This window comes from Ictalurus punctatus, chromosome 16 (assembly GCF_001660625.3).
Source record: "Ictalurus punctatus breed USDA103 chromosome 16, Coco_2.0, whole genome shotgun sequence".
Classification (NCBI taxonomy): domain Eukaryota; kingdom Metazoa; phylum Chordata; class Actinopteri; order Siluriformes; family Ictaluridae; genus Ictalurus; species Ictalurus punctatus.
In genome coordinates this window covers 13843083-13858802 of record NC_030431.2, presented here as the reverse complement: position 1 = coordinate 13858802, position 15720 = coordinate 13843083, and the positions used below count along the sequence as shown (strand labels likewise).

The window sequence follows — 15720 nt, the reverse complement described above, 5'->3', positions numbered from 1 at the left end:
ATATGCAGCCAGATTCTATGCAACCATTCGATTTGGACATGGTGGTTTCATAAATCAGACACTTACAGATGATTATTTCTGAAAGTAATTTTGTAAGGACACTGCTGATTACGAAAGCCCCTTTCTGTGATTTCTATCAGATTCAGCCATCTGATTACAAGCACTCATAATGCAACTCAGCAAACATCACCATGAACTCAAAATGAACCCACAAATCAGCCTGGGAAATGATATGTGGCAACGTGCTTTCATTGGACTCTGCAATGGATTCATATTTTCCATAATATCATTAGGCAGGCCTCAGATTTATTGTTGCTTTGCATAAAAAGGTGAAGAGTTCACTTATAAATAAAAGGCCAGTTTGTATATTCATTAAACCCTATAAAAGCCTAGAAGATGAGTAAGCAGCTATTCAATATTTTTCTTTAATCACTTATATCACAAAATCCATGAAGTTCATATAAATCTGCAGAGAGAAAAATAGATTTCTTGGATTCAAAGTAAAGCTCTTCAATCTGCCAAGTACCTATAGCAAAAAAAACCCCAAAGACTATAATTTTCTGAATTCTTAAATATCCAGAAACACTATTTTAGTTTGTCAGACCACCCGTCTCTCTCTCTCTCCCGGGAGTAGGAGTAAGCAAGACACATTACCCCTCATCTACCACACTCAGCAGATGGTAAAGCATTTAAACAGTCTGTCTTGAGGGCAACCAACGCCAGATCAGGGCTACAGCATGTCTCTAAAGACAGTAAGTAAACAAAGACAGAGTTGTCCAAACAGAAGACTGTCAGTCTCTTTAAGTAAAACTAAGTCCAACTCAAGAGTCTGTTTTCTGTAAATTTCAGGCAAAACACATTGCCTTTTTTTAATAAAGGGAAAAGACACAGCGTTATAAACACATGATTTGGTTACCCGATAATCTAATGACGGTAATCAAATCGTGCCAGCTGTATTTGATTATACAACACTAGATATGAGAAGTCCTTCTGTTAGAGCCTGGAGATGTTCCATGAGAACTACTACGTGGCTTGAACAAACATCTGTTACCTGGAAACAACCTGCATCACAAATCTCCCATTCTTTTTACTCTTTTCTCTCATTATACTGCCATCTACCTATTCTGATTCTACAAATCAGATGTATAGGCTTGTGTGATATTGACTTTTCCCTGCTTGCAATTTACCATTTTAAAAAAATCGTGATTAATGGTGATGAATCATCCAAATTTGTGAACGGTTAGGTTTTACACTTCATTGTATGCCTGCCTGTTTTTAGTTCAAAATTTCTGAACTTTTTTTTCTTTATCAGCCAAAAACCAAAGGTGCCATTTTTGACCATTTTAGGCAGAAATATTTGTGTGGCATCTGTAATAAATACTATATAGTTAACTGATATTTAAATACTGTATACTTGTCTAATGTCAGCTATACATTAATACAGCTAAGTCTAACATATACCGATATACTTTAATACACATTAATGAACTAAAAGACAGAAAGCAAGGCAGTCTGTGAGTCCAGATGAGAGCATGTGAGATGGGGGAAGAAAGCAGGGCTTCCAGACAGTGTTAGTTAATATCTGACAGTTCAAAACACCGACACAATTTATTAAAGATTCATATGTCAACTGGCTCACCTCCTGCTGTATATGAGAGAGAAAGCCTGCTCTTTTGGTGAATTTTTGAGTGATTATGTTAAATTGCAAAATGTGTAAGGTTGGCAGGTCTTATAATTTGAAATAATATATAATATAATATAATATAATATAATATAATATAATATAATCTGAGTAAACATCAGTGAATATAGTGGCAGTGTAATATTGTGCATAGATGATTAAATCATTAGATTGCACCTGCCTACATCCTCTAAGACCAGCAGTTTCTCTCACACTAAGATGTGATAAATACGGAGCCCCCCTAGTGTCATGTAAGAAAAAAAATACAGCCATGTGTAATCCGTACCCTCGTTTTTGCAATCCTTACCTTCGGTTTTGTAAACTGCTCACACCGCATTAAAGTTGGGTTTATATTGGACATTCGTCTACATTCGAGCTTCTCTCTTCTATTTCTCAAGAAATAAACACACAAAAATGACATAATGTGTATTGTCTTAATAATGTGTATTGAGTGCACATAGAACCAATACAACTGAATATATTTTTTAATTTTCTCCCGTTAAAGCCCGCGGAAGCGCCTTATAGTAAGGGAGTCAGTAAGGGACCGTCTAAAAAGTGCATGACCTGGGCAACTGTATAAGATTCTATTAAGTTTATAGTCGTCTACTTAACAGGATATCTAGCTTATTGCAGTGTTAGGATACAGTATGGATAAAGAATTTTTTATAACATATATATTATTAATGATATACCTTTATATTACACATATAAATTTATTGTACCATATAAAACTCTTATACAGTTGCCCAGGTCATGCACTTTTAGACGGTCCCTTACTGACTGCGCTGATGCGTGTCCCAAAGCCCGTGGGCTTTAAGGGGAGAAAATTTAAAAATATATTCAGTTGTATTGGTTATATGTCCACTCAATACACATTATTAAGACAATACACATTATGTCCTTTTTGTGTGTTTATTTCTTGAGAATTAGAAGAGAGAAGCTCGAATGTATAGCGAATGTCCAATATAGACCAAACTTTAACACGGTGCGCGCGGTTTACAAAACCGAGGGTATGGATTACAAAACCGAGGGTACAGATTGCAAAACCGAGGGTACGGATTGCAAAACACACGGCTGTTTTTTTTTCTTACCTGACACTAGGGGGGCTCTGTAGATAAACCTAAAGGTAAATGATTAACTAAAAAAAAAAAAAAGTTGGATAATGTCAGTAAGGCAGAGAAGGATAAAAAGAAGGAGAAAACCAGAAGGAAAAAGAGGGAAAGTGACAGAACAAAAGTGTTCAGATGAAGCCCCTGGGATGAGTGCCAAAATATCTTCAAACTTTTACTTACTGCAACTACACAGTTTATCAACCTGAATAACAGGAAAACTTTTGACAGAAAAGGAAGAAAAACAGAAAGAATCAACCATGCCAGCTTACTTGCAACTTCCAAAGATGCGTTGCGACTGACGGCTTCTCCCAGGTAGTTCCTGGCTACACACACATAGACACCTTCATCTGGCTTGCTCCGGCGTCCGTGCACAATCCTGAGGAAGAAGAGCGAACCTGTAGGGAGCAGCATGCGGTGTGAGCGAGGGTCCTCGCGGTCTGTCTCCACCCTCTCTCCATCTTTATACCACTCCACCATGGGTGTCGGCCTTCCCTCAGCCTTACAGTTCAGCGTTGCTGGCTCTCCCTTTGATACAATCAGATCTGAAGGATGCTCCACGATTCGCGGCGGTGCGTCCTCCAACCTCGCCCGAGATCCTGTGATAAGAGCGATCATTAGAACAGATTTATCATGCTGCTTGATCAAGAATGATCAAATCTGATTCATTAAAGTGGGAGAGTTAAATAATTAGTGGAGGGCAGTCAGGAAAAACAGACATAATTAAAATTAATACAACATATCAAGAAAAACAAATCCATCAGAAACTCAGCTCATAAGTCTGTACTCGGAATACCGGCTCTCTGCAGGTCATTTATGCAAGCTGTGATTGGCATGTATAGAAAAAAAAACCCAACTATTTCTGGCAGGACTTGGCTGAGTAAAATGAAGACACATTATATACGCATGGCTCTGATGCATAGTGTTTAAATTGGATGGCACAAAATGACACGCTCCACATTCAACAGTTACCACAGAAAAGCGTTGCCGTGGGAGGAAAAGGGGAATAGGATCACGGGAGTAATTTTGTCTTCTGTTACAAGTCACATTTGTATTCATTCTGATTGCCAGTGTAATTTTATATGAGTTTGTAGTAAGGGGGGTGTCTTGCAAGGAACGGGGACTTGTTTTTGATAATTTAATCAGATTTTCAAATGGATTTTAAATTGATTTTTTTTTTTCGGTAACTTGAATAAATGTGCTGGTTGCAGTTTCAGCTGCAATTGTAAACAGATCAGGTGAATTTTAACTGTTGGGAAAGATGTTGCAATGTTGCAATGTGCAATGTTGTCAAAGTAATTGCTCAATTCTTTCTGATGATGATAACTATACCAGGGTTAATAATATGGTTTAAGCTTTGTTTGGGCAGCAGCCCAGAGTTCTGCTGGAAAGGAAGAAAGCGATGACAAGCTGCCTGCCCAGCTCCTGACATACACAGGTGTAAGATATTTCTGATAAGGCCATTTTAGTTCCACTGGGCAAGTACCTTTCCCTTCCACAAAATCCTCCAGGGCTCGATAGGATTATGAACAAAGGGCAAATGCTTTTTAGGAGATAGAGAAGATAAAGCAGAATTTGCTGGTGTCCCACTCAAACCAATTACCTGGAGTTGAAAGATAGCCTTTTTTTGGACCTCTTTAGTTTATCACTCAGGGCACTTGAAGACAAATTCAAACCACTTCAACATATTTCTATCTTCCATTTCTTGCTAATAAAGTTTTGAGTAAAACAGCCCTTGAGCTAGTAACAAATGTAAGCTAAAACAAAACCATTTCCTGTCTGTTTTTTTTTTTTTTTTTACAGTGACCTTAGAGAGTGAGTACATTAGACAGCAGAAGCCCAACCTCCGAGTTGTGTATAGACTAGCTCACCACTGAATCCCCAAGCCTCTTACCCTTTCTGCCTCTGAAAACAAAAAGCCTTCTGGCCTGCTGGGTGAAGTGAGAGAAGACCACCAGGGCTTGGCTAATAGCTTTTAGCAGACACATATAGAGCATCGAACAGACTGTGGTTGGCAGGGGGTGGAGGAGAGGCTCAGCAGGCACGGAGTCGGAGAGCAGCTTTATAAATATTACAGGCCAAACGCGTGGACCTGCCACAGAGGAGCTGTAACATAGGGGACTTTAAAGGGAAAGTACTTGTGAGTGTAAAATGAGCTAAACAGGATAGAAGCTGGAGTGTAGAGACTAGATGATACTGCAGTAAAAGGGAAATCATCCACTTCTAGAAAGCAGATCCATTATTTGACCCATGATAGAGCATTAGGTGTGCAGATATCACATAGTTGTAAATACATGGAAAATGATTACCAAATTTGTAAATAGAGAATAGTGTTTTGAGGATATGGAGACTTTTATAACCCATGGTTTAGCACATTGTCAGAGTGATGCAGCCTTTCTGGCTTTCTGGAGTGCTTTTATATGCCATAGAGGACATCTCTTAGAGAATATCTAAGCTATCCACACAGAAAAATGGCCATACACACACTAAATTCATCCTCACGGGGCTTTAGACTTGATAAATAAGTATAAAAGCAAGTTTCCACTGTCCTAGATACCATGTACAGTAAGAAGTCTTAAGCTACACTAGCTCTTATACCAGGGACTGGCAAATCAGTAGCCTCGTCTCCTAGGACAGGAAGATTTTGTGTCTATTAGTTTTTATTTATAGCTGCCTGTGGATAAGTGGGTTCAATAATGAAAAAAGAAAAAACCTCTTATTGACCTTCACAAAACAAGTTTTTTTTTTCGGTATATATCCATGTTACAGCACTTCACAGTGGTGAGATACTGCAACTATAATGCATGCTACTTGTTCCAAATTCACATGTATCTTTTCACAATCAGGAACACGCAGATAGCTGAGCAAAATAAAGTGCGGCGTAAAGCTGTCACAACTCTCCTGCTTACTACAAACAAATTTCACCTCAAGGCTGAGCATGTGCAAACATTATCTCATAACCAAAACACTGTCCAAAGACCAGCTGACTTTTTGACAAGACCACAAACGTGATGCACTACATTAAACGTAGTTCAAAGAGAATTAATGAATTTGCTCACTTTCCTTAGTCTGTATTAATGCACTTAACTAAAGTTAATATTTACCACTTTTTCAGCCTAGTCAGTTTCTGGGCAACCAAAACATGGGACTGGGCAGCATACTGGTGCATTTATTTGCCTTGTGGGCTACTTATAAATTCATGATTTGTCCATCCCTGTACACAAAATTCATAGAATATTCAGTTCATTAAGACTGCTGCCTTGGATTTCATTCAGATTACGTTCTACAGCACCACTAAATCCTGGCACTCAATCTCAGCTGTTAGTAACTTTTTCTTCAGGTGAATTTGCAATCATGAAGAGATATTGGTACGATAAATTTGGCCAATGCGAGTGATGATCAGCACCATGCTATCTAACTTACACAGCACTTACGCTTGAGTGAATGTTTGACCTTGTTGTCTTGAGCAAGGACAGGATGTGAATGCCAGCTCTGAGAGTGAAGCCGGGGTCCTGCCAACTCCCCTGATCTCTCCGAATGGGCTTTTAGCGCTAAGCAGATTTATCTCCTCTACCGGGGGTGGGTGAGTGGGTTGGAGCTGTGACGGAATAAGATCTCCACAGAAGAAGACGGCCACAAATCACCATGACTTATGCTCCAGCAAGAAGTGTCCAAAAGTAACAAGGACGACAAAAGACATAAGAACACTCTACACTTGAGGCTTGACTTTTTATGTGTTTATACAATAGAAATTTTGTACGCAATACAAACTGAGGAATTGACAACAATGAATGTAGAAGCCCAATGATATGCAAATATGCCAAATATTCTGTGTGGAGATGCCCTTCCCATGGTAACCATTCAAGTATAGGTCAGAGGTCAATTCAATAATTGTCCTCTCTTTTGAAGCATGTGTGAAGGCCTTGAAGTAAACACATACAGAAGAGACTTAAGACTAATGACCTTAGTGAGAATTAAGATATAAAGTATCAGAGCATCTAGCTGAATTAGTATTTCTGTTATCATGTGATAAAACTTCAAACAAATGTAGCTTCTTAGACTGTAAATGCCTAAAAAAGATATATTAATTGCACCTTTAAAATGAATTCTGTAAGCAGTGATCCATGACAGGAATGAAAGTGTGATCACAGCAGGAGAACCAGCACTTCTGCACTGAAAAAAAATATCCTACTGTATGTGGATCTGACAAGCCAGGCGTTTAAAAGGAACAGAGAAACATAATAAGAAGGCATCAGAGAAGGCTAACTTTCTTTTTTTCAGCTTCATCTGCAATTCCTTTCAGTAAGCAGCCATCCCCCTGAACCTAACTTTGTTGTTTTACAGTCTCGATCCTTCTGTTTTTTCTCCTGGTTTCTGGGAATTGATTTGCAAATGTTCATTCATTGCCCTGTGTTCAATTAGGAGGTGGGGGTGTCTCCTTGAACAACCTTTCTTCGACAAACTTTTCTTTGCACTCTGGCACAACAAAGGGACACTTGCATGAGAATACAAACCTGAGGCCATAAAGCTATGCCCCTTGACTAAGGGGGAAGGAGGAAGGATGAAATGGACCTTTCACATGCCTCAAAGGAAATTACACAGCAGAGGCTTGCTTTCCTAAGGGACAAACAGTTCTTCTGCCTAAGCCTGGAGAACCGAGGCTGGATTAAACAAACTAGCAGTCAGGAAATCCTGTGACAACTTAAAATAAATAAATAAATAAATAAATAAATAAACTTTACACCTTTGGGAGTTCTCAAGTAGCTTATGAGTAGTCTTCTGAAGAATTCAGGATGTGTATTTGTGGCAAGGTTTAGGATCTCTCATTCCAATAGGAAGAGACAGTGAGGTGTCATGTATCTTCATGAAAATAAAAAATTCTGGGCTACGATGGGTTCAGGGTTTGTCTGTTATACAAGCTTTGATGTAGTTCAAAGATAGGCAATAACCCTTGTAGGTTAAACTAAAGAGGAAAGAAAACTTCCTTTTGAAATGATTTAAATATTACAGTTAATGAATAATTACTCAAAGCGTGCCTTGGGATTATAGTCAATCCAATATAGGGAACATTATTGATGAGTGTCTGTATTCATTTTAAGCAAAATGTCAGAAAATAGTTCAAGGCTGAAGATGAGAATCTAAATATTGAATGGATCCCATAGATGGGTTTCTAATCACATCAATCTTTCAACAAAATTTCATCATCATGCTGCTCAAAGCTTTGGCAACTCAGCTATATATATATATATATATATATATATATATATATATATATATATATATATATATATATATATAAAAAGCTTCAGCCAGTGGGTATAAGTAGTGCTCAGTAGAAGTTATTGATTTTTGCGTGTGTGTGTATGTGTGTGTGTGTGTGTGTGTGTGTGTGGAGCTTTAATAGAAGATACTAAAGGAAGGTAGTGTAACCTTGCATTCTCACTCTCTGTGGGATATCTCAGGAAAAAAAATTAAAAAACCAAGACTGTACCCAGAGCTGCATCTGAGACATGGTCTAGACTGCCTCTGGTCTTTTCTCCTTTTGCTGCTAAGTCAAAAATGCTGATATCAATCAAAACACCGATATACTGACGTTTTGCCCCTTAACCTTTTGTATTTTGCTTACTCCGCCCCCCCCAAATACAAAAGTGTGGTTCTGTGGATAGTTTCTAGAGTTTGTGCTGATTCTCTACTCTTTCTCTACAGTGTCATCACACAACAACACTGTAGTCTTTTCCTTCTGACCATGTTTAATTCTAGCGTTCACAGCCAATGTAAAATACATCTGGAATATATGTGGATGGTATCACATATCTCAGGAGGGGGGCTTGACTTTTCCTGTGGAGATGCAGGAAGAGAAGTGGGGTATGAATGCTAAATTGTGCATGAGTAAAGACAGCGGAGCCTCAAAGCAGCTGCTCGAACAAGGGCCTCCTGAAACAGATCTCTCCAGTGATTTGGCTATGGAGAACAAGACTTTGACTAGAGAAGTCAGTATACCACAGCTGGCACAGATAGCATCAGTTTCCAGGTCCTCCCAGTGGTGGCCTGAAAACCTCCTCATTGCAGCAGATTAGTCTCTAAGGAATCCCACCTCTACACTTCCTGCCTGCCTCAAGTGCCCATATAGATGCACCATGTTTGTTTTGGAGGAGGGGGTGTTACGTCTGTGTGACTAATTCCAGTCCAGAATGTTTCGGGCAGTAGTAAGGATAGCAGTCTGAAAGTTTTGGCAAAGGTGATTTCATGAAGTTGTTTTTTTTGCTAAGCACAGCAGTTGGTTTGAAGGCAGCGGGTTGACACCTGGAAGGTTCTGTCAGAACGCTGTTTCCGCTCTTCATCTCTCCAAACTGGGGGCTTTCTGTTTCAGGTATTATTCAACAAGGAAAACAGAAAAAAAAAACGAGGAATATATTGATCATACGCCTCAAAACTCAAGCACCGATTCCTCGCTGGAAATAACCAACCTCGCTCTTTGCAAAACAAATTGCTATAAATAAGTATAGCAGAAGTCATAGTGTGGAAATTACAAACACGAAGCAAGTGTAGGAACTGCACAGATTGACAAATTTTAAGATAGATGCGTAATCATTAGTATTTGCATATTCAGTTTGCACTGCAGTGCATGTATCATCATTAACATTCTCCTTCAACAACCACCCCCCTCCCTCTGAATTTGCTCCAGAAGATAACAGATCACAGCCAGGATATTTTTTGTTTCCTTGATGGTGGATGATTACCACAGGAAATGGTCAAAACGATGGGCTAGGAAAACCCCTAAACTACCCAAAATATAGGGTACAATGCATAGATTAGGTTAAGGCGCCCAGGGAAAATGTTTAAATGTTTTATAGTGGATTAATCTACGAGAATACAGCCTACATTGCTATAGAAACTTTAAAATTAGAAGTTACACTTTAAACCAATTAAGTCAAATGGTGCTTTCACACCTCTGGTATTTCACATTTGTGAGATTCCTTTGGACCGATCCTTATTTTAGCTTAATATCAGGTTTGAAAGTTGTTACAAATGTTAAACAAGATATAACAGCAATATACTGAAAATATATTGAAAGGAAATTAAAAAATGACTTGTTTTTATAGCTCTAAAGGTTCATATATGTTAGATACTTTCTAAATGGATCAACTAAGCTTTCTATAACTATCTATCTGGGTTGAGTGCAAGAAAAGTAATATCACTGACATTTTTGGTTAAACTTAGCTGACCTAATAATGCTTGCCTGTCAGGAAATTTGTTAATGCAAAGCAGCCCAATCATCATCCCTGTAGGAAACTATTTCTCATAGAAGAGAGCTGATAAAATCAGTCTGTGCTGCCTGTTCACTGAAATAAAAAAGGTTCACCTTGCTAGCATTTGAAACCTTTCAGCAGAAATAAAGACAGTCTGAGGCACATTCAGTCTATCCTTCACATTGCTTTCGGCGATCAATACAATCAACTCACAAGCTGCAATTTCCATTGGCACACCCATTAAACAACAATTGTGCCAGTAATAACCTGTGCCAAATAGCCTCAAAGTCATTCTAAACTCATAGTGAAAGCAAGTGTTTGGATTTTTTTTTTTGTTCAAAAGCTCTTCCAGCCTGTTCAAGTTTGATGGTGGTGGCAGGGAGCTGGTGACAAATCACAGCAAACGAAGCAGGGATCGTGCGAGCGAAGTAAACAGAGCTGAGGGAGTGTGTGTGCTTGCTGTGTGCACGTGTATGTGTGCGCGTATGTTTGTGAGTACAGACAGAGACTGTGTCATTAGTTTCAGGGCTCCTGATGAGAGAGCACACATGGCCTTGAGGCCTCCTGTTTACAGTGTCCTTCAGAAGCACAACACACTCATACACTCAATCAAACACACACACGCACACAGACACATACAGTCTCTCTCTCTAGGTTGAGTTTATTCAGTTCACCAAGCAAACAGCGAGAAAGAAAACAAAGTCACGGAATCTCAGATGATACACTGAGGCCTCAAAGGATGGCACACAAACTCATTGTATGCAAACACACAAAACACTCTCCTGCTGTTTGAGAAGTGGAGACAGCTCAGTTTGAGAGTGTTGACTCTGATATCGAAAGGCGTTGGAGCCAGATGGGAGAAATCAGCACACATCTGAACTGAGCTCTATAATCTCTGTTTCTCAACAATCAAAGTACAGTTTACACGTGCTTGTAAATTGTGTAGTCTTGTATAGGCTTGTAATCATTTCTTTAAAGTGATATCCCAACCAAAAACCACAACAGGCTCAATAATGCTAGGCTAAAATATAGATAACGGTGATGTCCCTGACTGGATTAAACTTCCAGGAGTTATTGATACTTTTTCATGCATGTTGACAAATCCTGGAAGGGCAGACACCGAGATGATATCATTCAAATAAAGAGCGTCTTGCCAAGACATCATTTAACATTTATGGAAGGGGTCTAGATTGTCGGTGCTGTAACGGTCAGAGGTAAAGTTGGTGCTTTAAGAAAGTCTTCAGGATGTAAGACATTATGCTTTCCGGTTTCCCAGTAATACTCTGTATTTTTTTCTGTCTTATTAGCTTAAATTCAACTGAATTTTTTCAATTAAATTTTATATGTATGGTGCTTATAACAATGGACATAGTCTCAAAGCATCCTTACAGAAAGATAAACACAGGACACAGATTTTAAGTGTGTGAATTTATCCCTATTGAGCTAGCCGGTGGCGACGGTGGCGAGGAAAAACTCCCTAAGATGATATGAGGAAGAAACCTTGAGAGGAACCAGACTCAGAAGAGAACCCGTCCTCATCTGGATAACAACGAATTGTGTAAAAGTAAAAGAAAATTCATTATGGTGAGAGAGAAAAAAAATGCTGTTATAACATAAGTAATAACATAAGGAACTTGTTCTGCGAACATTCCACATCATTATATGTAAGAATAAACTTCTGGGTAGTACCACACCACCCCTTCACTGTGTTATTTTCCGAAAACAATACGCCCCATTGTGTTTTACTCCTTACATAATGTGGCAGAGATTTTTTTATATGATAGAAGCATCAACAAAACTAATTATCATGATGCATGCTGTGAAATTGTCTTCATGTATCTAGATACAGTGGGGGAAATAAGTATTGGATGCCCCAGCATTTTTTTCAGTAAATAAATTTTGTATAATTACTTAAGGATTTCAGCTGGTTCCTTGCCTTACCTTGCCTTGGAGAACTGCTTCTTCTTAGCGTGTCCAATACTTTTTTCCTGTGTCATTCCACTTTATTATGCATAACTATATTTATGGATTTTAATGTTGTAAATTCTTTATATTTCTGGATTTCTTGAGTTTATACTGATGTCTGGTGAAGATTTCATGTGAATAGCCACATAGGAAATATATTTACCGAAAAAAATGTATTTCCCCAACTGTATGTTGTTCCCAGCATCACACACCATAAAAATACTGTTTCCATTTGTCAGATTATATCAGAAACAGGTAAATATGACTTTATTTTACTATTAAAGTCAGAGTTTGTCCTTGTGGTACAACAAGACTCCACTTATATTAAAATTAAAGATCTAAATTCCAGAAACCTCTCACACAGGTTTTTATACAGAACTTTACCGAATCTTACCAAGTACTGGCCTTGCTGCCAATAAAGACACAATACCACTGTGTTTTTTTCTGTAAGCCACCCACAGCCTCTAAATGTCAACATCTTAATAAGGAGATATGTACACTAAGCTGCAAAAAACGTCCAGCTCTACTCTAACCATTAACTTCACGGTTGTGTTGATTGGTCGAGGATTTGTCCCTTAGAATCTATCTTTGTGGTCACCACAAAAACAACTGGAACTAATCTGCAGTAGCCATTAAGCTGTCCTAAACTGCCAGCCAGGGCCACAGGAGCGACAGATTGATGCTGATGCTTTGTGTTGTGGCCCTATTCAACCCTTCAGCACCACATCACCCTGAGTGAGATTTTTTACAAGGATCAACACAGACATTTTCTCACAAACCTAATATGATTTTGCTTTGCGTAGGCCATAAGTTATATAATGTAAAGCCTTTTTTCAAAGGAGGTGCTCGTACACTGCTTATTTATGATCACTCCAATACTGAATCAATAAGACACAGATGTCTGAATGCATTTGTCCATTCATTTATTAACCGTGGAGCCTGTTTGAAGTGGTGTTGACATGGGAGAATGCTTTATCAGTGGACATGTTGAAAAGAGTAGGATGGTCTGAAGCTTCTATTGTGTCCTACTGAGGATCAGATAGCTGGTACAAGGGTGCAGAGGCTGCAAACAGAGACATCAGCGCGCACTTGGCTGGAGATGTGTATGTGTACATACGGACAAGAGATGGAGAATGCCTGTACGGAAATGTGAGTGAGACAACCCTTTGGGTCAAACATCGAACAAATACTCATTCCTCACGACTCATCTGGACATCGGTAAATATTAACATGGCGATATTAAATCACAGCAGCACTTGGTGCACTTCAAGTTTTCACTCAAAGTAAAGACAAAATACGGTGTGTATTTTGTACGGCTATTCTCACGTACACCGTTAAGGTTCGTCTGCCCCTTACTGTATCATTATTCACAGTCAAAGAGCTTCTCCATGCCTCACTCCCATTACGAGCAAGTTTGAGGACAATCAAGAGAGAAGTGACAGCTGTTTCAGGGGCTATTTCAAACCCTTCAAAAGAAACTGCACTAACTCCTCCAGTTACACACGCTCACACACATCCACCAAACTGCCCTTGAGCAGAGCAGACAACTATGACAAAGTTGAGCCCTTTAGGTGTAACTCTATAGCCTCTCTTTTTCTCTGCACCTTTATCAGGTGAGAAAGGGTGAGTAGATAGCCAGCAGCCACTCCACGCATACCATCGGTATAGTAAAACAGCTTTCACAGCCTGTCAATGAACTGAAGGGTTTCTCTGCCAAACTCAGCCAACTTATACCAGGTTTATCAACCGGATGATTCAAATAGGCACGGAAGTTTAGCCTTGACTGATACTGTTTGTGCAAACCATCCATTTTCTATATCACTTATCCTACACAGGATCATGGGGAAGCCTGGAGCCTATCCCAGGGTTCTCAGGCACAAGGTGGGGGACACCCTGGATGGGGTGCTAACCCATGTCAACCTACAACGCATGTCTTTGGACTTGGGGAGGAAACCAGAGTACCCGGAGAAAAACCCTGAAGCACAAGGAGCACACGCAAATTCCGTGCACACAGGAAGGAGGCAGGATTCAAACCCCCAACCCTGAAGGTGCAATGCAAATGTCCTAACCACTAACTCACCATGCCCCCGTGTGCAACCCATGCTTTAGGAAAGTCAACAGAGAGTAAAATGTCTGAGACCATAGGACCATAGAATTTATTTCACAACTGTTACGTATTGGTTTAGAATATCATTTCCCTGCTTGGTCCCTGTGTAGCCTCCTGATTCACTGTACAATTGTGCTAGCTGGTAGACCAGGGACAAATCTCACAGACAGTGAGATCATAAAAATAAGCTATTGCCAAACAGCAAAGCCAGTTAAACTGGGGAAATAATAAACGCAAAGAGCCAACATGATTAAGGAGAAAGCATATAATACATTTATTAGTGGAAATAGCTAGATTATGTAATGATTTTCTTTAGGAGTTTTTTTCTGTGTTCTTTTTACCATCTATGATTTAAAAAAAAAAATCATCTGTTCAGATATACATCTATTTTAAATATTCATATAAGCTTATGACATCATACAGTGTAATCAAAAGTTGTTAAACGCTTTAAAAAACATCACTCAGTGAAAGCAGAGAGATGTACAGCCGGGTGTCACTGTAGCATCGCGCTTTACTTTGATTCGATTAAAACAATATTTTAACACTCCTTTAAAAAAAAAAAAAAAGTTAACAGGCTGGTGAAAACATTTTGTTTTGCAGCTGGATAACGACCTTAACCAAGGCACATAGTTTACCGCAGTGTCTTATTATTAATTAAAACCTTGTTATATCGTATAAAGAGCTAGCCTATAAAGCGTTTACATCCTCTATACATTACATATTCTCTGTTGGATCAGTGTGCACACAGCACAGCAAACCCACATGAGCAAACGGAGTGCATGTGAAACTGTAGGAACACCATTTGTTTTGGTTGTCGTTTAAAAGCTTTATTAATGAACCTCAAGCCGTAAACATTTGTAACTTTTTATACGCGTTTACCCATAAACTCGTACGGTGTTGCCTTCTGGACACTAAACACTTTGTTTGTTTGTTTGTTTTTAAATTGGAACTTACCATGTACACAGCAGATGAGCGTGCATATAAGCGATAAAGCATGTAAAGTCCGGGGAAACTCCATTACCCCCGGCAGCACTACCGCGACTCCGCGGGTTAGAGGGACAGAACCGGAGCGTTAGCGCGCGCTCAGCATCCACACGATCCAAAGCAGTGTTTTGGTCACTTCCAAACAGTCACACCGAACAAGATAAGCAACTCCATCCAATGCACATATAGCTGTTTGTTTGTTTGTTTGTTTGTTTGTTTCACGGCTCAAACCGCAGTCTCAGGCTGACTCTCCCGGACATCCTTTAACCATCTGGCCACTTAACTCCATTCAAGCACACATCTCTCTCTTTCTCTGTCTCTCTAGTCCTGTATATTTCAGCAGCGCGAGGAAGTACACATTTATAAACACAAAAACACCCACGTTATTTAAGTTGTTTTTTTGTTTTTTTTTAACGACTCTTGGTGAGTTGTTAATTCACGTGGGTAGTTTGCATCTCTCGCGCTCCGTGCTCGCGCAGTCTCTCTCAGCGTGAATGAACGCTGCTCCACACAGCGCACGCTTACGGCTGCAGCCTCGCGCCCCCTTCAGTGCTCGTGTAGCTGGAGAGCGTCTTAAAGAGACAGTACCACCATAAAACGGGAGGCTGTGGTAGAGCCACTAGT

At 39.4% G+C, this 15720-nt stretch overlaps 1 protein-coding gene across 2 annotated transcripts in view; it reads right to left on the bottom strand.

Annotated features, from left to right (window-relative positions):
* robo3 (roundabout, axon guidance receptor, homolog 3 (Drosophila)) overlaps positions 1-15601 on the bottom strand; it is a 103247-nt gene extending 87646 nt beyond the window's left edge. For both annotated transcript variants that reach the window (XM_017489816.3, XM_053686801.1), the window contains exons 1-2: positions 15067-15601; positions 3063-3389 (exon numbers count right to left, since the gene is read on the bottom strand). In XM_017489816.3, the coding sequence (XP_017345305.1) occupies positions 3063-3389; positions 15067-15130 (391 nt within the window). In that variant the 5' untranslated portion in view covers positions 15131-15601. The remainder of the gene's footprint in view (positions 1-3062; positions 3390-15066) is intronic.
* Between the last annotated feature and the right edge of the window lie 119 nt (positions 15602-15720).